This window comes from Bufo bufo, chromosome 3, assembly GCF_905171765.1.
Source record: "Bufo bufo chromosome 3, aBufBuf1.1, whole genome shotgun sequence".
In the NCBI taxonomy this organism is placed as follows: domain Eukaryota; kingdom Metazoa; phylum Chordata; class Amphibia; order Anura; family Bufonidae; genus Bufo; species Bufo bufo.
Genome location: NC_053391.1, coordinates 388,560,418 through 388,587,331, shown reverse-complemented (window position 1 = coordinate 388,587,331; position 26,914 = coordinate 388,560,418). Strand labels below are relative to the sequence as shown.

Here is a 26,914-nt window from a genome sequence, read left to right as displayed (position 1 = left end):
TTTTCCAATTTCCAATATTTATGTTATTCTTAAAACTTTTGGCCACGACTGTAGATTGCAAAGATTGGGAAAAATAGTATAGTAGTATAATAATGACTATGACTGACATAACATAATTTAACGCCTTAACTACCAAGCCTGTTTGAGCCTTAAAGGGAGCTTGAACTCTGGTCATCAAATACACTGGAAAGGTCTTATTTTTCCATTTTTTTGTTTGTACAGTTCATATGATTATTGTCAGGGCAACAAGAATGACCTAAATCTTCTCTCTATGAGATATCCTCAAAACATGACCTGTTGTGGGCACAGGGGGACTGCAGATGTCCTGCTGCTATCTCATCATTTTTGATAATGCAATATATGAGGAAAAGTGAAGGTAGCTATACCCTGCATGATATCAATGTATCACAGCAGGCACACATGCAGAGCTCAAGATGCTGTACTGCAGCATCAAACAACCTCTGAGTTGTACACAATCACAATACAGTGACTATAAAAGTGTAGGGGACTCTAATGTATTTCTGTATGCCTCAGATTTCATATAGAGCCCTAACAAGGTTTCTTCTGCTGAATTCCTTTCACTGAGTGCTGCTATGTGCTTGAGACCTGGGATACCGAGTGGGATTTATCTATGCATTTATCAGTTTTCTCGTGAAGCTCTAAGTAATTTACAGGTTTTATGAAGTTCTCCTCACAACACAACCGACTTTAAAGAGGTAGTCGAGCCCCATATAAATGTTGAAGCCCTGGGTCAAGTGCCGCTTGGGGGAAACGTCACTACTGCAGCCGCTCACTGGCTGCAGCAGTGCACATGAACCCGTCCATACCAGATGTTTGCCTGCGGCGCTGCAAGTCCAGAGAAGACATTAGTGGATCTAAGGAGAGAGAACTGATCAATGGAGAGCAGGTAAGTATACTTTTCCTGACAGGTCCCATAGGGTGGGGATGGGGGAATGTTAAAATTGATATAGGGATGGACAACCCCTTTAAACTTGCATTGTCGATCAGCAGAGTACAGTTTCCCAGATATTTCCATATGTTTGGGAATAAACGAGTCACAACAGTAAGGCCTCTTGCACACGAACGTTGTGTGCCCGTGGCCGTATTGCGGCGCGGATACGCCGGGTCCGAAATACACAGGCAACGGCTCGTGTGCACTCCGCATCACGGATGTGTTCCCATTCACTGCCCAAATTCCCTTATTTAGCAAGTCTCTGCTTTTGAGTCAGGTCTTCTCTCCCACTAATGGCGGTGCTCTGCTCTTAAGTCCTTATACACATATCCCATAGAAAAAAATGCATGAGTGGCACTCAACAAGAAGATGGATTTATTTTTTTCTGCGTGGGGCGGATCAACATACCGCAGGCAGTAACTCGTGGCGACGGTCGTATCGCGCCTCAGCGCTTTCTCAGGCCACTGACAGAACGATGCATGATCGTCATCTTTATGCAACAGAGCCTCTGCGCGGCACATACTAGTGACGTCACCAGAGGAACATAAAAACATGTTAACATACCATAAAATAAAAAAACTGAAAGGTTACAAATAATGTACTATCTATAGAAATCCGAAGTCATTTCTATCATTTAGGCCTAAAGGGCCCTTAGCTTCGGATCTCAGTATCCATCTGGCCTATCTTCTAAGGAGCTCTTGATGTCTATCGCCCCCTTGTGGTGGATTACACACTGACTCAATCCCTGCAAACCTCAGGACCTTGCTGTTACTATTGTGTTCTGATCTCACATGTTCTATCAGTCGTGGGCAGCCTTTCCCTGTATGGATAGAATTTAAATGTTCCCTAAGAGTACATGCACATGGTCAGGATTCATGTGCGGAGAATCCGCACTGAAATCCGCAGGTGCGGATTTGGTGCGGATTTTACAAAGTGAATGAAGAAAATCCGGTCATAAATTGACATGCTGCGGATTTTAACATCCGCACCGCAGGTCAAAATCAGTGCGGAAAAAATCTGCATCGCGTGCATTGAGAATTTCAAATTCTCATAGAATACAATGCACATGACCTACGGTGCGGATTTTCCGCACGGAAAATCCGCACGCAATTCTGATCGTGTGCATTTAGCCTAAATCTCTCATTCATATTCCTGATAGTCTTACCTATATAAAATCTACCGCATATACATGAAATGAGGTATACGACATATTTACTCCTACATGTAATCAAAGTATTTACTTTATATTGCAGACCTCCAAAGGTGAATAAATCCCAATGAGGGTTATACTTACAATACGAGCAATTACCGCAATGGCGATTACCAGTAGGTGCCCAATCCCTCAGCCACATGTCTGACTTTAACTCTACGAAGCAACTTCTAACCAATTTGTCTTTTAAAGTGTGACATTTCCTAAAAGCTACTAAGGGGTTAGGTTCTTTTATTCCTTTTAGACTTTCATCTTTCTCTACTATATCCCAATTCTCCCTTATCACTTTCTTAATGTGGTCTGCCATAGGGCTGTACTTAAAAGAAAAAACTAAGCGTTTCTGGTTGTCTGCCTGTCTCTTAATTTTTGTATTCCCTTCAAGTGCCGCAGCCCTATGTATTAACGTGGCTTTCTGTAATGCATCATTTAACAAGCTCATGGGATAACCCCTAGCCAAAAGACGTTTCTTAAGGTCTAAGGACTGTTTCTCTAAAGCTCTCCTCTGTCTTATTGATTCTTCTCAATCTAACAAATTGTCCAAAAGGGACTGCTTTCTTGACACTTTCTGGGTGATAGTTCGAGAAGTGCAGCAGAGAGTTGGTGGCCGTAGGCTTACGATAGCCCTCAGTGACCAACTCTCCCTCCCTTTCCAGCACCATCACATCCAGAAATTCTAATCTGGATCCTCCAAAATTATGGGTGAACCTCATATTCATTTTATTTACCATATTTAGATGTTCTACAAACTCTCCGAAGCCTGACCAAACCATGAAAACATCATTTATAAATCTTAGATATAGCTTTGTGAATTATATCACTGGTGAGGGGCCCAGCACATGTGGGGAGGGGGGGGGGTTGTCCAGTGACTTTTTGAAGGGCAAACCAGAGGGCTGCTTAAAAAAGCAAAGACTGCTGGGAGAACTCAGCTCTGGAGCCTGCAAAACTGTGAATCTATAATACAGGCTATAACTCCGGCTCTGTACATGATAAGCAATGCAATGTATTTACATGGCTGTTCAGATTTTAGTGTAGATTATTTCTATACATAACCCGTAAATAGTGTTGAAAGCTGAACCTACAGATTTTGTAATATGCCCCTGTCAACAGCTGGGTCCCTGGCTCATTTGGCATTTACAACCCCTGTGATATGTAGCTGGGCAGCTGTCCAACACAAGCACTTTTACCTTTTGTTTCTTGCCACTTTTTATTGAAGGCCTGTAAACGTAACAAGCTGGACCCCCCCTCTGCCTGTCTATAGGTTCCTTACACGTTTTGGAACAAATTGTCTACATTATCTGAAATGTAATTAATATGTTGAATTATTAGACAGTAAAGTAGCTTAAAATATAAATGGTTAATACCATTAGTGACCCTCCAAGCTTACTAAGGCTTTTCCCCTCAGTATACTGTATGTTGCAGCAGTTACCTGGTTTCACATAGGCCAATTTGGGAAAAGGTCAGTTTTTGCTGAAATTTTTCTGGCATTTTGTTTGCTTCATTTTTTTGGGCAGAAAATGCTGCAGCTGTATATTTGTTGTCAATAGGGAGACATATGAACAGCTTCCACCCTTACCTACTGTCGAGGGCAGGGTCCTCTCCTCAATCACTAAGTTAGCCGTTGCGTATATTTTTTTTGCTCTATATAATGTGAGTATACCCCTTTTCATATGTACAGAGCCCTGGAATTAATGGAGCTTAAAAATAGATAATAATATAATAATTATTAAACACTACATACTTGTGTTTTAGTGGCTTTTTTGTTGCTTTGTACCTTTATTTTATTTTATTAAATGCAGTATGCTCCAGGTATAGCATTTATTTCTGGTGTTTCTCCATAGACTTCTCTATATGTGTCACGGATGGTGTTGCAGAAAACTGGAAGTTATAAATAAACATCCGACTGACTTGATCCCAAACTAAGGAACATATGGGTGAGCCCTATAAAACCCCTAGAGCTCTCCCTGACTGCTCTGCCCATGCAAAGATCTTTATGATAGATAATTGCATGCCCTCGTACCTAGACTGTGTGACACCTGAAAACCCTATAATAGTGAGGGGACACGACCACCGGCTCCCTGCACTTAATACGGAGGGAGTCAGGGTCACCTAGAATCAAGCCAGCACGGAAACACAAATAAAGGAAAAGACTTATCTGAGGAACCAGCAGTTGCAACATGTAGCAGTGAACACCATCCAGGAAGTAGTATAAACCGCAAAGTGAGGCAGTATGGGAGGGAATATAAAGGGAGGCAATCAGTGTAAATAGATGACAGCTGGGAGAAGGAAAAGAGATGACAAAGTGAAACCAAAACAAAGAACATCATGCAAGAGTTACAGAAGAACGTCTGCCAGAGCTTCTCAGAGAGCTGGCGGTGACAGTACCCCTCCCTCTACGAGTGGACTCCGGACACTCAGAGCCCACCTTCTCAGGATGGGATCTATGGAAAGCCCTGATAACACGAGTGGCCTTAATGTCCGCCACTGGGACCCACATCCTCTCCTCAGGACCATAATCCTCCCAATGAACGAGATACTGGAGAGAACCACGGATAATGCGAGAATCCACAATACTAGAGACCTGAAATTCAAGATTACCATCAACAACAATCGGAGGAGGAGGCAAAGAGGAGGGTACAGTGGGTTGGACATACGGTTTTAATAGGGACCTGTAAAAAACATTATGGATCTTCCAAGTCTGAGGAAGATCAAGACGGAAGGCAACGGGATTGATGATGGACAAGATCTTGTAAGGCCCAATAAACTTAGGACCCAACTTCCAGGAGGGAACCTTCAGTTTGATATTCTTTGTAAACAACCACACCAGATCACCCACATTCAGGTCAGGACCAGGCACACGTCTCTTATCCGCCACACGCTTATATCTCTCACTCATCCTCTTCATATTACCCTGAATCTATTGCCAAATAAATGACAAAGACGAGGAAAATCTCTCCTTATCAGGTAAACCAGAAGACCCCTCTCCAGAGAATGTCCCAAACTGCGGATGAAACCCATATGCACCAAAAAATGGTGACTTATCCGAGGACTCCTGGCGACGGTTATTTAAAGCAAACTCAGCAAGGGACAAAAAAGAACACCAATCCTCCTGATTCTCTGCCACAAAACAGCGCAGATATGTCTCCAGATTCTGAGTGACGCGTTCGGTCTGGCCATTCGACTGCGGGTGAAAAGCAGAAGAGAACGACAACCGAACCCCCAAGCGAGAACAGAAAGCCTTCCAGAATCTGGAAACAAACTGCGTGCCCATATCAGAAACTATGTCTGAAGGAATGCCATGCAATTTGACAATGTGATCAACAAGTGCTTGCGCCAGCGTTTTAGCATTGGGTAAACCCAGGGAAGGGAATGAAATGCGCCATTTTGCTAAAACGGTTCACTACTACCAGAATCACAGTCTTCCCCGAGGAACGAGGCAGGTCCGTAATGAAGTCCATGGACAGATGCATCCAAGGAAGGGAAGGAATGGGTAACGGGAGGAGAGAACCTCATGGCCGTGAATGAGGGACCTTGGCACGAGCGCAGGTCTCGCAGGCTGCCACAAAACCCTCAACCGTCTTACAAAGAGCCGTCCACCAGAATCTCCGAGCAATGAGATCCACTGTGGCTCTACTACCCTGGTGCCCAGCAAGGACAGTATCGTGGTGCTCCTTAAAAACCTTGTGTCGTAAAGCGAGAGGCACAAACAACCTCCCAGGAGGACAAAGATCAGGAGCCTCTGCCTGGGTTGCCTGAACCTCTACCTCCAAATCAGGATAAAGAGCAGAGACGACCACCCCTTCAGCCAAAATGGGACCCGGGTTTTCAAAGTTCCCCCCTCCCGGAAAACAAAGTGACAGGGTATCAGTCTTCACATTTTTAACCCCAGGGCGGAACGTGACAACAAAATTAAACCTAGAAAAGAATAAAGACCATCTGGCCTGTCTCGGGTTCAGACGCTTGGCTGATTCCAAGTAGGCCAGATTCTTATGGTCGGTAAACACGGTAATAGGGTGTCTGGCTCCCTCTAGCCAATGGCGCCATTCCTCAAAAGCTAATTTGATGGCCAACAACTCCCTATCTCCCACATCGTAATTTCTCTCTGTGGAGGAGAGTTTCCTTGAGAAAAAGGCACACGGTCGCCATTTGGCAGGAGAGGGACCCTGAGACAAGACCGCACCCACACCCACCTCAGAAGCGTCCACCTCAACAATGAAAGGCAGAGAGACATCAGGTTGAACCAAGATGGGAGCGGAAGAAAAACTCTCTTTGATACTAGAAAAGGCCTTAAGTGCATCTACCGACCAGGAGGAAAAATCTACCCCCTTTTTAGTCATATCAATGAGTGGCTTAACAACAGAGGAATAATTCTAAATAAACTTCCTGTAATAATTGGCAAAACCCAAAAACCTCATCAGCGCCTTCTGATTCTCAGGAAGCTCCCAATCAAGCACAGTGCGGACCTGCTCAGGGTCCATGCGAAAACCAGAAGCGGAGAGAAGAAAACCCAGAAATTGAATTTCTGGAACCGCAAACACACATTTTTCCAGTTTAGCATACAATTTATTCTCCCGCAGAATGAGCAAGACCTGACGTAGGTGGTCCCTATGAGTTTTGAAATCAGGAGAAAAAATCTAAATGTCATCTAGATACACCAGTACAAATTTCCCCATTAAATGATAAAAAATACTATTCACAAAATTTTGGAAGACGGCTGGAGCATTCATCAAACCAAAGGGCATAACCAAATTCTCGAAATGGCCCTCAGGGGTATTGAAGGCCGTCTTCCATTCGTCCCCTTCCCTGACCCTGACTAGGTTGTATGCCCCTCTTAAACCCAACTTAGAAAAAACTTTAGCCCCAACAATCTGGTTAAACAGGTCCGGGATCAGAGGAAGCGGATAAGGGTCACGAATTGTGATACAGTTCAGCTCCCTGAAATCCAGACATGGTCTTAAAGAACCATCTTTTTTCTTAACAAAAAAAAAAAACTGCGGCAACAGGTGACTTCGAGGGTCGGATGTGTCCCTTTCTCAGGCTCTCAGAGATATAAGTACGCATAGCGACCCTTTCAGGTTGGGAGAGATTGTATAAACGTGATTTTGGCAGCTTGGCGCCTGGGATGAGATTAATAGGGCAATCGTACTCCCAGTGAGGGAGCAGCTCCTGGACACCACTCTCTGAAAACACATCCAAAAATTCAGAGAGAAAAGATGGTACAGTCTTGGTAGAAACCTCTGAACGAGACGCCGTGAGGCAATTCTCGCTGCAAAAGTCACTCCAACCATTTATTTGCCTTGCTTGCCAATCAATGGTGGGGTTATGTTTAGTGAGTCAGGGTAGCCCCAACACTAGAGGAGTAGGTAATCCGCTTAGGACGAAACATGACATATCCTCAACATGAGCATCACCCACAGTCAAACGGATATTGTGAACTATGCCCTTTAACGATTTTTGAGAAAGTGGAGCGGAATCGATAGCAAAAACAGGTATATCCTTTCCCAAAGTGCGTACCTGGAAACCATGTGTTATAGCAAATTGATTATCAATGAGATTGACAGCTGCTCCACTATCTACAAAAATCTCACAAACAATGTTCTTGCTATCTAGCGCCACCCTGGCAGGTAGGACAAAACGGGAAATACAAGCAAACGGCAAACCTTCAATTTCCGCATCAACCTTGCCAATAGTAACAGATGGAAAGTTTTTAGAGGGTTTTTTTCTTTTTGTTTCTTTATTACCCTCAGAAAACTCCCTGAATCTCCTAGAGGGGCAAACATTTGCCAAATGATTTATACCTCCACAACAGAAACAAACCCTCCTCTGCGAGCTGAATCCTCTACTATCAGAGGCAAGCAAACCCAGCTGCATGGCCTCCTGCTCAGAGGGGATTGAGAGAGACTGAGGCCCCTGCGCACTGAATGAGACAGCCCCACTGTCCTTGGACTGAATATGACAGGAAGGAGTGATCTCTCCTCTCTCTCTAAGACACCTGTCAATACGAACAGCTCGAGACATGGCAGACTCCAACGAGGCAGGTCTCTCATGAAAGGCAAATGCATCTTTCAATCCCTCCGAAAGACCATGGCAAAATTTACTTCGGAGTGCAGCATCATTCCATCCAGTATCAGCTGCCCATCTCCGAAATTCTGAACAATATATCTCTGCGGACTGTTTACCCTGGCATAAAAGACGCAGTTTAGATTCAGCCAGAGCAATACAATCCGGGTCATCATATATCTGCCCCAGGGCTACAAAAAATTCATCCACCGATCGGAGGGGCCGTGCCCCCACCAGCAGCGAAAAGGCCCAAGACTGAGCGTTATCCCTGAGCAGCGAGATGATGATCCCCACCCTCTGCTCCTCATCACCAGAGGAATGGGGATGTAGGCGAAAATGGAGTTTGCAAGCCTCTCTAAAGCGAACTAAATTCTCACTACCCCTGGAGAACGTATCCGGAAGTGAGATCTTAAGCTCGGAACAAACTCCATGAACGCAAGCAGAACCTGAAACTGAGACACAGTTTTACGGAGATCTGCTACCTCCAGTGAAAGACCCTGCATGCGGTCAATCAAGGCTGAAACCGGATCCATGCTTAAGACGGTTTTGGCGGTTTATAAAGTCACGGATGGTGTTGCAGAAAACTGGAAGTTATAAATAAACATCCGACTGACTTGATCCCAAACTAAGGAACATATGGGTGAGCCCTATAAAACCCCTAGAGCTCTCCCTGACTGCTCTGCCCATGCAAAGATCTTTATGACAGATAATTGCATGCCCTTGTACCTAGACTGTGTGACACCTGAAAACCCTATAATAGTGTAATAGTGAGGGGACACAACCACCGGCTCCCTGCACTTAATACGGAGGGAGTCAGGGTCACCTAGAATCAAGCCAGCACGGAAACACAAATAAAGGAAAATACTTATCTGAGGAACCAGCAGTTGCAGCATGTAGCAGTGAACACAATCCAGGAAGTAGTATAAACCGCAAAGTGAGGCAGTATGGGAGGGAATATAAAGGGAGGCAATCAATGTAAATAGATGACAGCTGGGAGAAGGAAAAGAGATGACAAAGTGAAACCAAAACAAAGAACATCATGCAAGAGGTACAGAAGAACGTCTGCCAGAGCTTCTCAGAGAGCTGGCGGTGACAATATGCAGCTTTGGGTGAATATAATCAGTTTTTAATGGGTACCCTCATTACAGTCATACCCTAACTACAGTCATGTAGGGTGTTATTAGCATGGACAACATAACTATAAGCACAGACATACACAGGATTGGAGAGGGAATATGGAGTGTTGTGCTAACCGGTTATAATCAAGTTATAATATATTATGAGGATAGCTACTATAAATATATACAGTGGATATAAAAAGTCTACACACCCCTGTTAAAATGTCAGGTTTCTGTGAAGTAAAAAAACAAGACAAAGATAAATCATTTCAGAACTTTTTGCACCTTTAATGTGACCTATAAACTGTACAACTCAATTGAAAAACAATCTGAAATCTTTTAGGTAGAGGGAAGAAAAAATATAAAAATAAAATAATATGGTTGCATAAGTGTGCACACCCTTAAACTAATACTTTGTTGAAGCACCTTTTGATTTTATTACAGCACTCAGTCTTTTTGGGTATGAGTCTATCAGCATGGCACATTTTGACTTGGCAAGATTTGCCCACTCTTCTTTGCAAAAACACTCCAAATCTGTCAGATTGCGAGGGCATCTCCTGTGCACAGCCTTCTTCAGATCACCCCACAGATTTTCAATCGGATTCAGGTCTGGGCTCTGGCTGGACCATTCCAAAACTTTAATCTTCTTCTGGTGAAGCCATTCCTTTGTTAATTTGGATGTATGCTTTGGGTCGTTGTCATGCTTAAAGATGTAGTTCCTCTTCATGTTCAGCTTTCTAGCAGAAGCCTGAAGGTTTTGTGCCAATATTGACTGGTATTTGGAACTGTTCATAATTCCCTCTAGCTTTACTAAGGCCCCAGTTCCAGCTGAATAAAACCAGCCCCAAAGCATGATGCAGCCAACACTTCACTGTGGGTATGGTATTCTTTTGGTGATGTGCAGTGTTGTTTTTGGGCCAAACATATCTTTTGGAATTATGGCCAAAAAGTTCAACCTTGGTTTCATCAGACCATAACACCTTTTCCCACATGCTTTTGGGAGACTAAAGATGTGTTTTTTCAAAATGTAGCCTGGCTTGGATGTTTTTCTTCGTAAGAAAATGCTTTCGTCTTGCCACTCTACCCCATAGCCCAGACATATGAAGAATACGGGAGATTGTTGTCACATGTACCACACAGCCGGTACTTGCCAGATATTTCTGCAGCTCCTTTAATGTTGCTATAGGCCTCTTGGTAGCCTCCCACCAGTTTTCTTCTCGTCTTTTCATCAATTTTGGAGAGAAGTCCAGTTCTTGGTAATGTCACTGTTGTGCCATATTTTCTCCACTTGATGATGACTGTCTTCACTGTATTCCATGGTATATCTAATGCCTTGGAAATTCTTTTGTACCTTTCTCCTGACTGATACCTTTTAACAATGAGATCCCTCTGATGCTTTGGAAGCTCTCTGTGGACCATGGCTTTTGCTGTGGGATGCCACGGATCGCAGCTACCTCTCATAGAGGTCAGGTGCAGGCTATATGATTCTGCAGCCAGTACCCGCCTCCTGTATTTGAATTAATGAGTGAGTAAACTTCACTGGTGGAGCAGTGGCCACAGCCCCTCCCCTCCTCTTCCCCTCTCTTCTCTGATTGGTGTCAGCGGTAACAGCGGCACAGAGGGGAGGGAGGGACTGCTTCCGTCTCCCCTGTGCTGCTGAGGGAACATGGGGCGCACTGAGAGCAGCTCTGTATCGGTAAATGGCAAATCCAGGTATCGAACCGATACCAGGACAAAAGTATCGACTGGGTATCAATAATTCGATACCCGAGACAACCCTACCCTGCATAGTTTTGTGCAGTGACACTCCACCAACTAGTAACACTCATCTGGACCTTCATTGAAAACTGTTAATAATTCATTCATAATTGGTAGCAGAAATAATAGAAGAATGGCATAACACAGAGTCATAAGAATAGATGCTCCAAAATTGGTATTACATGGGGGATGCATATCATTACTAAAACTGACATATCTAGAGAGGTGACAGGTCCTCTTTAAAAGGTAACTGTCATGTTTTCATTAAAAAAAAAATCAATTTTAGCATATGTTACTGCTGCAGCATCATTATGCATAAAGCAATCTTTAGTTTCTTCACATACCACTGTTTTCCTTGAGTTTTTACAATATGAGGACCTTCTCAAGATGGCTCCTCTGCCAGTTCTCTGAGGCCAAAACTGCTTTCCTTCACTTCCCATACACACATGCTGTAGTCAGCAGCTCTCTGCCAGCCAATCAGATTGGATTACTGACAGACACGCCTCCTCACTCTAAAGCCTAATGCAGGCATGCAGTGTGAAGGACCGCCCCTCTGTCTTCTGTTTATACTAAAAGGAAGACAGGAAAGCCATAGCAACTGTCTTTTGAGGGAGTAGTGGGAAAGCGGACATTAATGAAAGCTGTTATTATAAGGTAATTACAGATCTTTTGACAATCATTGAAAGACTAATTCATGTATACATGCCTAGCTCTAATAAACTAGCAAATAAAAATAAAAAATGACAGTTACACTTTAAGCTTTGCAGCATCCCTGTGGATGAGGTAATCTAGCTTTTGTACTAAGAAGAGAAGATTTAAGCTACACCACTAAGTTGATTGGGTATCAGCCATGAGACTTATTGTTTAAATCACACATAATCCTCCTATGAGCCGCACCGTTCCAGTTCATTTGGTTACTGAATGCAAGAAAAGAAAGAGCTAAGCCAAATCATGGGCTGCACCTTTTTGTACTTGACCATTATGAATAGCAATTGTAAAGGAATTAAGAATCTTGTAGTGGAGACTATGCAATAGCTCATGATGATCCCTTGACTTGTGCCTGTCTAAGCAGGTATTACTGGTAAGCAGTTGTCTCAACAAGCCATTGATTTATTTGCCCAATACTCATTGGCCAAGTAAATATCAGACCATTGTCAGAGGAATCATTTTTGATTTATGAAATTTGTGATCAAGTTACTATACCTCAGCTATGTGCACAAGGCTATCGGAGACAAAATAAAATGGGTATACGTTTTTCACTGATTTAAAAAAAATACATTTTCTTTATAATAATGATATTCAAGGTTTTATGGTTTTAGAATAGTCAAATGAATTCCCTAATTTGAAACTCAAGGGACCTTTTAGTTATGGGAACAAAGAATCTTGGACTTAAGACAATAGACTCACATCTAAATTTAGTGCGAAGATCATAAGGATCTGTGTAGGTTAAAAAATATGGTAACTATGGTACATCACTTTATATACACATACAATAGGGCTGGACAAATATTCAAATAAATTAGATTCATTGACATTTCAGTGAAGCAGAATTATGATTGTATTCAAACTATGAAATCAATAGTAGTCCCCCAACCCCCCGAAGGTGAGGCTAGTGTCAGACTGCACCGACACCACAAGAGCCTGGCACTGATTGAAGCTGAGCTCCTGCTGTAACGGCCAGGATCTGAAAATACTCAGATCCTAGAAATGTAATTCCCTAACCACACTGATCAAAAAGGACAGTGGCATCTAGGCAATTAGATATGGGGAAGGGGCTCCCCCATTGGCCATCTGCGAATAACCCGCAGGCCTACCATGACTGGATGCCTATTAGGTTGTGATCTCTTGATCACTATGAGGAGGAAAGAACCTGCCTATAGAGATCAGAGACAGGATAGTGTGAAGGCACAGATCTGGAGAAGGATACAAAACAATTCTGCTGCACTGAATGTTTCCAAGAGCATAGTAGCCTCCATAATTCTTAAATGGAAGAAGTTTGGAACAACAACAACAACTCTTCCTAGACCTGGCAATCCCACCATACTAGGTAATCGGCGGAGAAGGGCCTTGGTAAGAGAGGTGAATAAAAACCCAATGGTAACTGTGGCTGAGCTCTAAACATCCTGTGTGCAGAAACTACCAGAAGGTCAACCAGTAGCTTTATGGCAGAGTGGCCAGAAAAAACCTGTCCTCAGTAAAAGACACATGAAAGCCCATCTGGAGTTTGGAAAAAGCACCTAAAGGACTCACAGACTGTGAAAAAACAAGATTCTCTGGTTTGATGAAACCAAGACTGAACAAAATTTTGGCCTCAATTAAGTGTAATGTTTGGAGGAAACCAGACACTAACCAATAAAGATGACCTTGCGGTTCGCCAGGCGGTCGTTTCGCGACAAACTTTGCCCGTTCGCAATTAGCGGAACATGCGAACATATGGCGATATCCGCGCCCACCATATTCTTTTACATTGTGAAGAACTTTGACCCATGACACATCCATCAGGTGGTACAAGACAGCCAATTGAGACGTTTTAGCACATAGACCCACGCCCACCCTCTAAAAAAAAAAAAACTAGCTGGCAGACATTTTTCATTCAGTCTTTTGCCAGAGTAGGGAGAGGTTGCTGTGTGGAGCAGGGACAGACTGCTAGGGACACCAAACGTTAGCTAATAAGGCCAAAAAAGTCCTTTTAAGGACTGGTATAGGTGTGCTATCGATAGGTGTGACTTACTGAGGGGTGTAATATACTTATAATATACTTTCTAACATAGAAAGTATATTATAGTGCAATTGTATTGTGCAGCAGTTGTCTGCGGTTCTGCTGAGATACTTCAGCTGCACAGAGTGCCAAACGCTATTGGAACAAATAATTTCTGCTGGTGTGATATACCAGTTGCCCCCCGAAAAAAATAGATTGAGACAGGAGTGTGATATACCTATAATATAATTTACGTTCAAAAGATGAGGCAGCACTCCAACCATAAAGTGAAAAAATAATGGACCCTTTATTCCCCTCTGCAACGTTTCAACCGCTCAATCCAGTCTTTATCAAGCATAAAACATGGTGTCACAATGGGGTATTCATACCCAGAATACATAGCAACAAATCAAGTGATAATCAATTAATTGATAGTATAAAAAAGGCAAGTGCGAGAAATACATACAATATCATCATATAGTGAACAATATATCCATAATATAGTATACATAATGTGTTCCAATGTGCAGATCAATAATATTCATAATTGATACAAATGTATACCATAAACTGTGCAAATTGTACTCATTAAAACAGTGTTAAAGCACCTGTGTACAAGTGTTTAGCAATCGCTATAATTGATAAAAATAAAAACTCACTCAGCGGTGACAGAGTGGCGGCGCCAAAATCCGCATCCTCCAAGTCCCACTGCGCATGTCCAGAATCCTAGCAACCGCAACTCACAGACAAAATCAGGAGATGCCACCCGGGACACGTGACAGATCACCTGACCATCCACATGACCTACGCAGCCATCGCGAGACCAGTCCGAGAGCAGTGACTGGACTCCCCGTGGCGGCCCTCGAGGAGGTCCTTGTCTATGTATCTCACCACTTCAGTCATGTACTGGGGTGGTGGCGGTACATAGACGATGTCTTCCTTATTCCGTCTCTTTGGAATCATTTCACACTTTTTTGAATGATTTGAATCCGGACATTACATTTACTCTGACATACTCTGACACTCACGTGCAATTCCTTGACACCACTGTTACTATGGTTGGTGACAAACTATCCACTGATATTTTTACCAAGCCTACTGATTGCAACACTTTGTTGCATTACAATAGCTGTCATCCTAGGTCTACTATTGATTCATTACCATACAGTCAATTGCTTAGGGTCAAAAGGATAGTACAGGATTCTGAGATATGACCTACCCGGTATGCTCAGATGGTGCACAAATTTAGACAGAGAGGTTATCCCCCTCGGGTGATTGATAAACATCTCATCAAGGTTAGGGATCCACAGCAGACTTTGTCTGACACCACATCCAATGAAGCGGTTAGGATTCCATTTATATCCACATATTCTGAACAAAGTGGGATGATTGCCAAAATTATTCGTAAACATTGGTCCATACTGAAAAGTAATCTGCCCAATATTGCAGCTTTCACCGTACCTCCACTGCTTTCCTATAGGCGACCCACCAATTTGCGAGACAAATTGGTTCGGGCGGACATCCTAGTTAAAGGTTTGGTACAAACTCACATTGGGTCCCGTAGGAAAGGGTGCTATCCCTGCCTTAATTGTGGGAACTGCTCATTTATGATTAAGGGGGACAGATTCATTCACCCTGTAATGGGTACCCATTATGACATTCGTCAATTTTTGACATGCGACAGTGCTTATGTTGTTTACGTGCTTTCGTGCCCATGTGGTCTCCTATATGTTGGGGAGACCACGTGTGACATGAAGACACGTTTAAACAACTATCGCTTTTCAATTAGACGCAAGAGGAAAGACTTGCCAGTTCCAAAACATTTTGTTGAGGCAGGACATAGGGAGAAGGATTTAAAATTTATGATATTGGATCAGATCAATCTGTCAAGGAGGGGGGGTGATCGGACATTGGCTCTCAAACAGAGAGAGCTATGTTGGATTAATCGCCTTAATACTTTGAGACCAGTTGGTTTAAATGTCGAGTTTAAATGGAGTGTGATATAGATATGGTTCCTCATCATTCTGCAGGTTTTTTATTTTTCTTGTCCTAGGTATGTGAATTCAATTGGTGTCATTTATTGTACATCTAAATTTGACAATTGGATTTATAGTTATCCCTTTTCTCTCTCTTTTTTTATCTTTTAGATTTTCTCTATCAATGCTTTTGCAGCGATTTGGACAGATGGCGGATACGGAATCCTGTGCCTTTACATGTTGTGGGAGGGGACGCATGGGGCACAATTATTATTATTACTATTATCATTCTTTAGATTAACAATTATTATTGATTATTCTAGTCGCCTGTATAGGGTTTTTGCCAAGTGAGTGGTGGTCCCAATTTATCCGGCTATAGAGTCTAGGGGAGGTATTGGGTTTGGAGGTGTTTGGGCATGGACGTGTCCTTGACCTCCGTCCCGTTATAGGCCATTGGTGATGATCATGGAAATGATATAACTACTGGTCTCTCTCCATTTACTCTTGACATGTATGGCATTTAAATTATAGTGTCTTTTTACCCTGTGTGTCTTGACATTAAAGGTACCACGATCGCTCTAGATTATAACCTGAATACAGCGACTAGTTGGGTGCCCTTATTTAATTATGGCCTTTAACTTGGACATCCACTCCATTGGTCTTTTGACTTTCTTTGTTGTGCCTTCTGTTTTCCCCTATGTCCTGACTGCGTTGTCTCCTGTCCTTTGGCTGGGATTCGCTTGGCCGGCGGTTTGTGGTTGGTTGTTGCTGGGGCAACGACGCCAGTATTACGCTGGCGTTGTTGGCCTTTGCGCGCTTGCCCCTCCCCGCTGCCGCGGCGAGTCCAGTCGCTACTCTCGGACTGGTCTCGCCATGGCTGCGTAGGTCATGTGGATGGTCAGGTGATCTGTCACGTGTCCCGGGTGGCGTCTCCTGATTTTGTCTGTGAGTTGCGGTTGCTAGGATTCTGGACATTCGCAGTGGGACTTGGAGGATGCGGATTTTGGCGCCGCCACTCTGTCACCGCTGAGTGAGTTTTTATTTTTATCAATTATAGCGATTGCTAAACACTTGTACACAGGTGCTTTAACACTGTTTTAATGAGTACAATTTGCACAGTTTATGGTATACATTTGTATAAATTATGAATATTATTGATCTGCACATTGGAACACATTATGTATACTATATTATGGATATACACTCACCTAAAGAATTATTAGGAACACCTGTTATATTTCTCATTAATGCGATTATCTAGTCAACCAATCACATGGCAGTTTCTTCAATGCATTTAGGGCTGTGGTCCTGGTCAAGACAATCTCCTGAACGCCAAACTGAATGTCAGAATGGGAAAGAAAGGTGATTTAAGCAATTTTGAGCGTGGCATGGTTGTTGGTGCCAGACGGGCCGGTCTGAGTATTTCACAATCTGCTCAGTTACTGGGATTTTCATGCACAACCATTTCTAGGGTTTACAAAGAATGGTGTGAAAAGGGAAAAACATCCAGTATGCGGCAGTCCTGTGGGCAAAAATGCCTTGTGGATGCTAGAGGTCAGAGGAGAATGGGCCGACTTTTCAAGCTGATAGAAGAGCAACGTTGACTGAAATAACCACTCGTTACAACCGAGGTATGCAGCAAAGCATTTGTGAAGCCACAACACGCACAACCTTGAGGCGGATGGGCTACAACAGCAGAAGATCCCACCGGGTACCACTCATCTCCACTACAAATAGGAAAAAGAGGCTACAATTTGCACGAGCTCACCAAAATTGGACTGTTGAAGACTGGAAAAATGTTGCCTGGTCTGATGTGTCTCGATTTCTGTTGAGACATTCAAATGGTAGAGTCCGAATTTGGCGTAAACAGAATGAGAACATGTATCCATCCTCTAATGGCTACTTCCAGCAGGATAATGCACCATGTCACAAAGCTCGAATCATTTCAAATTGGTTTCTTGAACATGACAATAAGTTCACTGTACTAAAATGGCCCCCACAGTCACCAGATCTCAACCCAATAGAGCATCTTTGGGATGTGGTGGAACGGGAGCTTCGTGCCCTGGATGTGCATCCCTCAAATCTCCATCAACTGCAAGATGCTATCCTATCAATATGGGCCAACATTTCTAAAGAATGCTATCAGCACCTTGTTGAATCAATGCCACGTAGAATTAAGGCAGTTCTGAAGGCAAAAGGGGGTCCAACACCGTATTAGTATGGTGTTTATAATAATTCTTTAGGTGAGTGTATTGTTCACTATATGATGATATTGTATGTATTTCTCGCACTTGCCTTTTTTATACTATCAATTAATTGATTATCACTTGATTTGTTGCTATGTATTCTGGGTATGAATACCCCATTGTGACACCATGTTTTATGCTTGATAAAGACTGGATTGAGCGGTTGAAACGTTGCAGAGAGGAATAAAGGGTCCATTATTTTTTCACTTTATGGTTGGAGTGCTGCCTCATCTTTTGAACGTATACTTATCTGTTAGCCGTTGAGCCTGCGGCTAGGAGGATTTTTTGCATCCGTACTATTGGACTAGTGCTGCTGGGTATTTTTTTTGTTTGCTGCCTATAATATACTTTCTATATAGTGCATTTGGGTAGTGCAGCATTGGTTTGCAGTTTCTCTGCGTTACCGCAGCTACACAGAGTGACAAACGCTATTGGAACAAATAATTTCCACTGGTGTGATATACCAGTTGCCCCCCCAAAAAAGTGATTGAGGCAGGGGTGTGATATACCAATAATATACTTTCTATATAGTGCAGTTGGGTAGTGCAGCATTTGTTTGAAGTTTAGCCGCGTTACCTCAGCTACAGATAGTGAGAAACGCCATTGGAACAAATAATTTCTACTGGTGGGATATACCAGTTGCCCCCCGAAAAAACTGATTGAAGCAGGGGTGTTATATACCAATAATATACTTTCTATATAGTGCAGTTGGGTAGTGCAGCATTTGTTTGCGGTTCTGCTGCGTTACCGCAGCTACACACAGTGACAAACGCTATAGGAACAAAAAATTTCTACTGGTGTGATTTACCAGTTGCCCCCCAAAAAGACTGATTGAGGCAGGGGTGTGATATGCCTTCTTTCACAAATACTGCTCTTCTATTGGGAATTTTGTCACAGGGTTATGTTGAAAATGACGGGCCCCTATAAGAAACATGCTCATAAGCGAAAATTACATTACCGATATTTCGCATTGAAAAAAATAATGAATGGAGATCGCAAATTCGAATAATACATCTAGTATGTCACTGTCCATGTTGTGGGACTATTTGTGTATTTGGTGGCTGCAAATATGACCTGAAGGTTTTTCAGGTTCGCCTTCATTCATAAAGTGGGCGGCGCAGGCGCGTGACGTAGTGACTCACGCTGCCAGCGCCCGTCCTCCCAGCCTGCCTCCTCCCTCCTCTCTGCTACCTACCGAGCTCTTGTAGTTGTAAGTAGCGCTGATTATGTGATTACCGGTATATACATAATTAACTATTACAGATACGATTATACAGTGAGCGGGGCCCGTGTAGTAGAATACAGTCACTGCACGGGCCCCGCTGTCATTATAAAAGCAGATGCCGGCCCCCAGCCCCTCCTCCCTCACAGCTGATACACCTGCCGCGCGGCATCGCGGCGGGTGTATCATTGAAAATATGGCAAAATCAGCAGCATTCGCCCCATAAGACGCACTGCTATTTTCCCCCCACTTTTGGGGGGGAAAAAGTGCGTCTTATAGGGCGAAAAATACGGTATAAATGGCTGTCCACTGAAGGTCCCCATCCAACCTGACAGAGCTTTAGAGAATGTGCAAGGAAGAATGGCAGAAAATCCTTAAAGGGGTTTTCCCATCTCAGACAATGGGGGCATTTTGCTAAGATATGCCCTCATTGTCTGACAGGTGAGGATCCCACCTCTGGGACATAGAAACATAGAATGTGTCAGCAGATAAGAACCATTTGGCCCATCTAGTCTGCCCAATATACTGAATACTATGGATAGCCGTTGGCCCTATCTTACCCCACCTACACAGAAAACGGAGCCACGAAAGTTGTGGGAGGCGCACTGCTCATGCGCAGCCATCCTCCATTCTTTTTTAATGGGCTGCCGAACCTAGCCGAGCGCTGGCAAGTGTGGTGAACTCCCATTCGCTATGGGGAGAGTGCTTAGTGGTGGCAGGGTCTTCTGGCCACCACCGCCCCCGCTCTGTTCTCGCTGCTCCTAGCGATATGCCCCCATTGTCTTGGATAGGAATACCCCTTTATATCCATGTGTGTAAACCTTGTGGCATCATACCCAAGACTGAAGCTGTAATTGCTGCCAAAGATGCTTCAACTAAATACTGACTGAAGGGTCTGAATACTTATGTCAATGAAAGATTTCAATTTATCCTTTTCAATAAATTAGTAAAGATTTTTAACATTCTGTTTTCATTTTGTCAAAATGGGGGATTGAGTGCAGAATGATGAGGAAAAACTACTTTTTTTTTTATTTTTTAGCACAAGACTGCGACATAACAAAATGTTAAAAAAGTGGATCCAGCAGGGTTCAGCAAAAACGCTTCCGTTACTGATAATACAACTATCTGCATCCGTTAAAAGTCAATGGGGGACGGATCCGTTTTCTATTGTGTCAGTGAAAACGGATCCGTCCCCACTGACTTACATTGTGGATCATGCCGGATCTGTTTTGCTCCGCAGCATGCTGCGGTTTGCTCTCCGGTATGAGAACGCAACCAAACGGAAGGGAATGCATTTTGGAGCATTCCGTTCTGTTTAGTTACATTTTATCCCCATTGACAATGAATGGGGACAAAACGGAAGTGTTTTTTTCCGGTATTGAGACCCTATGATGGATCTCAGTACCGGAAAATAGAAACGCTAAAGTGAAAGTAGCCTTAGTTGCAGCTCAGCTTTATAGATACCGTACACATAGATCCAATAGTTGTAAGGAGCTTCCTGGAAAGTAAATGAATAACCTATCCAACATCTAATGGCTGCTCTGTTATATAAGCCTCTAGTGTAATGTAATAGCACGTTTCATATTTCTAGAGCAAACACACAAAGTGTTTCAGGCTGGATTTATGCTGCCCATAAACATTAGATAGCTGTGCATACTGAAGCTATGTTTGTTACCAGCTTTGAAGGAATTAACCCTTTCAGCCCCGGAGGTTTTTTTTTTTGCGTTTTTCGTTTTGCGCTCCCTGCCTTCCCAGAGCTATAACTTTTTTATTTGTCTGTTCACAAAGCCATATGAGGGCTTGATTTCTGCGGGACAAGTTGTACTTTCCAACGCCACCATTTAATATTGCATATGATGTGGTGGGAAGTGGGAAAACAATTCCAAGTGGGGTGAAATTGCAAAAAAAAGCAATTCCACCACAGTTTTAAGTTTTTTTTTTAATTTACGACGTTCGATGTACGATAAAACTGACCGGTTACTTTTATTCTACAGGTCAGTATGAATCCGGCGATACCTTATGTATATAGTTTTTCTTGCGTTTTGATAGTGATAAAAAAATTTAAAAGTGGGAAAAAATCTGTTTGATTTTTTTGTCGCCATATTTTGACCCCAATAACTTTTTTGTAATTATGTGTACGGAGCTGTATGGGGGCTCATTTTTTTTGCAGGGGTGATCTGAACTTTTTATTGATACCATTCTGGGGTGTGTATGACTTTTTGATCACTTTTTATTAAAATTTTTTGTAGAAAATAAAGCGACCAAAAACTGAGAATCGGCCATTTGGACGCTTTTTTTCAGTTTTGCTGTTTGCCGTATGGGGAATATATTTTTATACTATGGGCGTTTTCACACATCGCGACACCCATGATGTGTATTTTATACTTTTTTTAGTTCTTTTATTTTTATTTTGGAAAAAGGGGGGTGATTTGATTTTATGTTTTTTTATTTTATAGTTAAAAAAAAAAAAAAAAAAATTATTTTTTTTTTACACTTTTTTCATGGTTCCCATAGGGAACTATAACATGCAATCATTAGATTGCTATTATCATAGACTCCAATGCACTAGCATTGGAATCTATGATGATTTTACTACTTACAGGCAAGGGCTCCATAGGAAATACTATGCAGCAGCCTCCTGTCATTCACAAAGACAGGGGCTGCTGCACACACGCTTCGGCTCCTCCGATCCCCGCACGGGGGAGCCGGAGCATAAACAGTTTTCAGCGCGCTCAGATGCCGTGGTCAGGATTGACCACGGCATCTGAGGGGTTAAATGTCCGCGATCAGTATTACTGCCAGTTGTGGACATGAGCCGTGGGTGTCTGCTATAAGAAGCAGGCGGCCACCCGCGGCTATGGCGCCCGCAGCACTCAGGAGAGGGCGCCATCTTTAAAGACCCAGCCAGCGCGGTATATGTACGGCGCTGGTTGTTAAGGGGTTAAAGACATTAAAGAGTTAAAGGGTTTCCTGGGAGTTCCATACTGACAGGTTAGGTCATCAAAATATAAACGGTGATGGTCCGACTCCCGGCACCCCCGGCCATCTAATGTTTGATGAAGCTGTGGCCTCCTCACAGGTTACCAAGCACATTGGATAGTGCTATTGCAGCCCAAGTCCATTTCACTTAATGGGACTGAGCTGCGCTTAGGCCATATGACCAATGAACATGGCGATATTGGCCTCATGCACACGACCGTTGTGTGTTTTGCAGTCCGCAAAACATGGATGGCGTCCGTGTGCGTTCCGCAATTTGCGGAACGGCACGGACAGCCATTGATATAATTGCCTATTCTTGTCCGCAAAACGGACAAGAATAGGACAGCTTATATATTTTTTGCGGACCACGGAACGGAGCAACGGATGCGGACAGCACACTGAGTGCTGTCCGCGTCTTTAGTGGCCCCATTTAAGTGAATGGGTCCGCATCCAAGCCGCAAAAACTGCGGCTCGGATATGGACCAAAACAACGGTCGTGTGCATGAGGCCTCTGGCCTAGGAGAAGGCGATAGATCTGGCATGTGCTCTGAACAGGGAGGATGAGTAAGCCACTGCTGCTGGCCTCTGGCAGCAGCTTATCACCCCAAGAAAAAAAGGACTGGGAATATTGAAATCCAACAGTCCAATCCTTATCTCCCTTGACATCTGAAGTTAAAGTCGTGCTTTAGTCTGAACTGGCACACCTCGCCACAAATTTATCAAATGTCGTACGTTGTTTGATAAATTTGCCGCACTTTCACCTAGAAATGTAACTACATTTTTTATGCCATTCCCCTTCTGGATTGAGACTGCAACTTTTTATGCAGTGATAAATCTGGAGTGAAATAAATGACATTAGCTAACCACACCCACTTCCGACCTGCAGTACCTCAGAGGGTTGCTGCAAATGGTTATTTTGTTACTGACGGGTTAATGTCTATTGTTAATAGTAATGCACTTTTTCTGTGTGATGTTTTTTTTTATCCAAGAGCGGAAATGGGAACCTGGTTTAGTTATTTTGCCCTGCTCAGTGGGAGGAGTCCCTTCTCCTCTGGGTCAGGAGTTTACTAGTTGACTGAAGCAGTCTAAGGGTCCATTCACAGGTCCGCAAAATGGGTCCAGATCCTTTCCAAAATTTTGCAGAACAGGTGCGGACCCATTCATTTTCAATGGGGCCAGAATGTGCTGCATTTGCGGATCCGCACTTCCAGATTCGCACTTCCGTTCCCCCAAAAAAATCTCCTATTCTTGTCTGCGGACAAGAAAAGGCATTTTCTATGAGAGTGCCGGCGATGTGCGGTCCGCAAATTACGGAACGCACATTGCCGGTGTCCTTGTTTTGCGGATCCGCAAAACACATACGGACGTGTGACTGGACCCTTAGAGTGAGGAAACATCTGCAGGTGCCTGTGCACAGGGGTGAACTGAGAACTTAAAGTGGCCCTGGAAAAAAAGGAAATAAAAGTGGCCCCGTGTTGTAGGCGAGTCCAAATTAACAGAAGGTGGGGCAACATAAGCCACAAGTAGGCAGGGACAAAAGAAGTAGGTGGGCGCCAGCAATACCGTAGCGCAGTGGTGTTACAGTTGAATTCAGGAGCACACCTGCAGCCCCTGGCTATGTGCAAAGGTACCAGATGATCCCAATATTAATCTCTGTGTACCTGGCCAGCGGTTGCGAGAAGGGCTCAGGTGGCCCCCTGGGCATCATCCCACCGGGCAATTTCCCTGTAGGGTCTATGGCCAATGAATCCCTGTCTGTACAGAAGAGAGATCTCTTGTAAGAAACCCTCATCCTTGCATCCCGACAACTACCACCATCCTCTGAGGGTACTTCGCCTCAGGCACCCACCATGCTTATATCGTGGATTAGCTATCCCATTAAGGACCTGCACCTAGCTGTAGGAACTGTAGTACGTATTGTGAATGTGCAACCCTTTGGTCAACTTGGAAAATGATTTGGATCTGAGGGGGAGAGACTCAAAGTCAGCCATCTTACTCTGGAGAATCGGAACTGAATGCTACCCGTGTCTATGAACTGCCTAAACTTCTGGATTTGTTACCCCTACGTTGGCCTGATTATTACCTTGCACCACTATTGCACGCCCTCCATCACGAGGGAGCCCTGCCTTGCACCTCTAAACCTCACATCAAAGACACCCCATCTAACACCAGGCAGGAGCCTTGGAGTGCCCGAGGGAAGAAAGGGTGCAATCTAGATTCGCAGAACAGCCAGGGAAAGCCAGGGTGAGGACTACCACCCCCATCATAGCCACCACCACTCCTCCTATCTTCGCCGCCTCTCTGGGTCACTGCACACCCACTTTTCTAAACTGGAATGAGTGGTGTAAAAATGCAAATAAGCCCCAAAAGTCACAAAAGCCCTATTCTGTGATGTATCTCTGGAAGGCAGGGTGTGGTAAATTCCCTCCACACCCCTTGACCTTAATATGGTTGACAGATGGGGGGGCCATGTGGCTGATAGCCAATGTTTGATATGTACATGGGTTACAGACAGTTTACAATGGGAATGCAGAGAATGGTCATGTTGGCAGGTCGCCTGGCTCGGCTATCTGTGTATAGCTGTTTGTAACCATGGAGTCCGTTGGTATTTCCTTCTGTCAATGGTTCTGGCATGAGTCTACGGACAAGGTTCCCTTTAAATTGCTTCAAGGATAACAACCCTTTTTATTCTGAAAGTTTCAGTTGTCAAAGTACAGAAAAGTTGCTGTTTCCAACAGTCAGGCGGACAGCCACCTACAGTGAGGTGCAGAGTGGTCACCTCACCAAGAAATGTATTGCGGAACTCAATACTAATCTGATATAATAAATAGAAAAAAAATATCCGCACATTAACCCCATGTTGCTGTAGAAATAATAAAGGAAAGGCACAGCATAAAGTCATAAGAATAGATGCTCCAGACTCGTTATTACATGGGGAATGCGAGTGGTTACTAAAACTGACATGTCAGGAGAGGGGACAGTTCCTGTTTAGGGTCCATTTACACGGATCCGCAAAACACTGACACCGGCCATGTGCACATGGCCGACACTATAATAGAAAATGCCTATTCTTGTCCGCTATTGCGAACAAGAATAGGACATGTTTTATTTTTTTTGCGGAGCCGCAGACCGGAAGTTCGGGGCCGCGGAACGGAACTGTGGATGCGGACAGCACACTGTGTCTTGTCCACATCTTTTCTGGCCCCATTGAAAATGAATGGGTCCGCACCTGTTCCGCATAATTGCAGAACGGATCCGGACCATTCATACGGATGTCTGAATGGAGCCTTAATGTGAGGCACATGGTTTTAGCAATTTGAACCTCCATGTGCCTCACATTAAACCCATGTTGTCCATTATGTGAGGAGGTCCATAATGGGGAGACTTACTATTAATGTGGAGCACATGGTTTTACCAATTCAGGCCGCCATGTGCCTCACATTAATAGTAAATAACCCCATCATGTGCCTCACATTAAACCCATCTTGCCCATTATGTGATGAGGAACATGATTGAGTTACTACTAATGTGAGGCATATGATGCCATTAGTTTTGACCCTCAACGTGTTTCACATTTATACTTACCTCACACATTAAAGAGTTTTCCAAGAGCTACAACTGATGACCTGTCCTCAGGATAGGTCATCTGTATCTGATCAGTGGGGGACCGACACCCGGGACCCCGCCGATCAGCTATTTAAGAAGGCATTGGTACTCGCAGTAGCGCCTTGGCCTTGTCCCAGCTTTTCCTAGACCAGTAAAGACACGTTCATGTGTCACGTGGCCTAGACGCCACTCAGCCCTATAGAACTGAATGGGGCAGAGCTGCCATACTTATACAATGTACGGTGCTGTGTTTGCATGCGACGTATGACCAGATATGTCATTTTTACAATACTTGTAGTAGGTCACATCCAGGGGCGGACTGGACACTTAAAGTGGCCCTGGAAAAAATACTAGAAGTGGACCCGTTTTGTAGTCGGGTCCAAATTGAGGGCAGGGCCAGCAATACCATATTGTGGCACACTAAACCAACCCAACAGAGCCGAATACCACAGTCCATCACATAATACATCCCCAAAAACTTCCACTGGCCGGCTGTGAGGACGGCCCAGGTGGCCCCCTGGGCATCAGCCCACCAGGAAATTTCCCTGTAAGGTCCATGGCCAGTCCACCCCTGGGACTCACATCAGACTCCATAGCCCAATCTTCATGTCATCTATCAATTAAAATCCTACTTCATACCCGTGACGCCGCTGTGTCCTCTCCAGTGGGCTTTACTGTTCTGACTGCAGCGGCGATGTGTCTATACACCGTACATGACCGCTGCAGCCGATAACTGGCCTCAGTGGTCTTGTGCCATATAGCGCTGAGGCCAGTGACTGACCGCAGCTCACATGTGCGGCATACAACACATCATGGCTGCAGCTAAGCCATTACATACTGCTGCAGAGGTGTGGGGGAACTGTAAGGCAGGGATGGAGGAGATTTGGGGGAAGTATCTTCATTATTACCAGAGTATTCCCTGCACTAGGTACATGAGGGACAACCCCTTTAATACAACCTGCATATGATCCCTGGTAACACATAAAGTGTATCTGCGCCTCACCCGCCTCATCTGCGGTGGATGGAGTGCTGGAGACGTGCCCCCTCTTCTTGCTGGGTTTGGTGAGGAGTCTCTCCTTCTTCTTGCTCCCA

The 26,914-nt window shown here is 44.0% G+C and overlaps 1 protein-coding gene across 1 annotated transcript in view; it reads right to left on the bottom strand.

The window, feature by feature from the left end:
• Window positions 1-26,914, bottom strand: part of C3H17orf97 (chromosome 3 C17orf97 homolog) — a 33,733-nt gene that overhangs the window by 6,733 nt on the left and 86 nt on the right. The window contains exon 1 of the mRNA XM_040422283.1: window positions 26,826-26,914. This exon is cut by the window's right edge and continues 86 nt beyond it. Within this exon, the coding sequence (XP_040278217.1) occupies window positions 26,826-26,914 (89 nt within the window). The remainder of the gene's footprint in view (window positions 1-26,825) is intronic.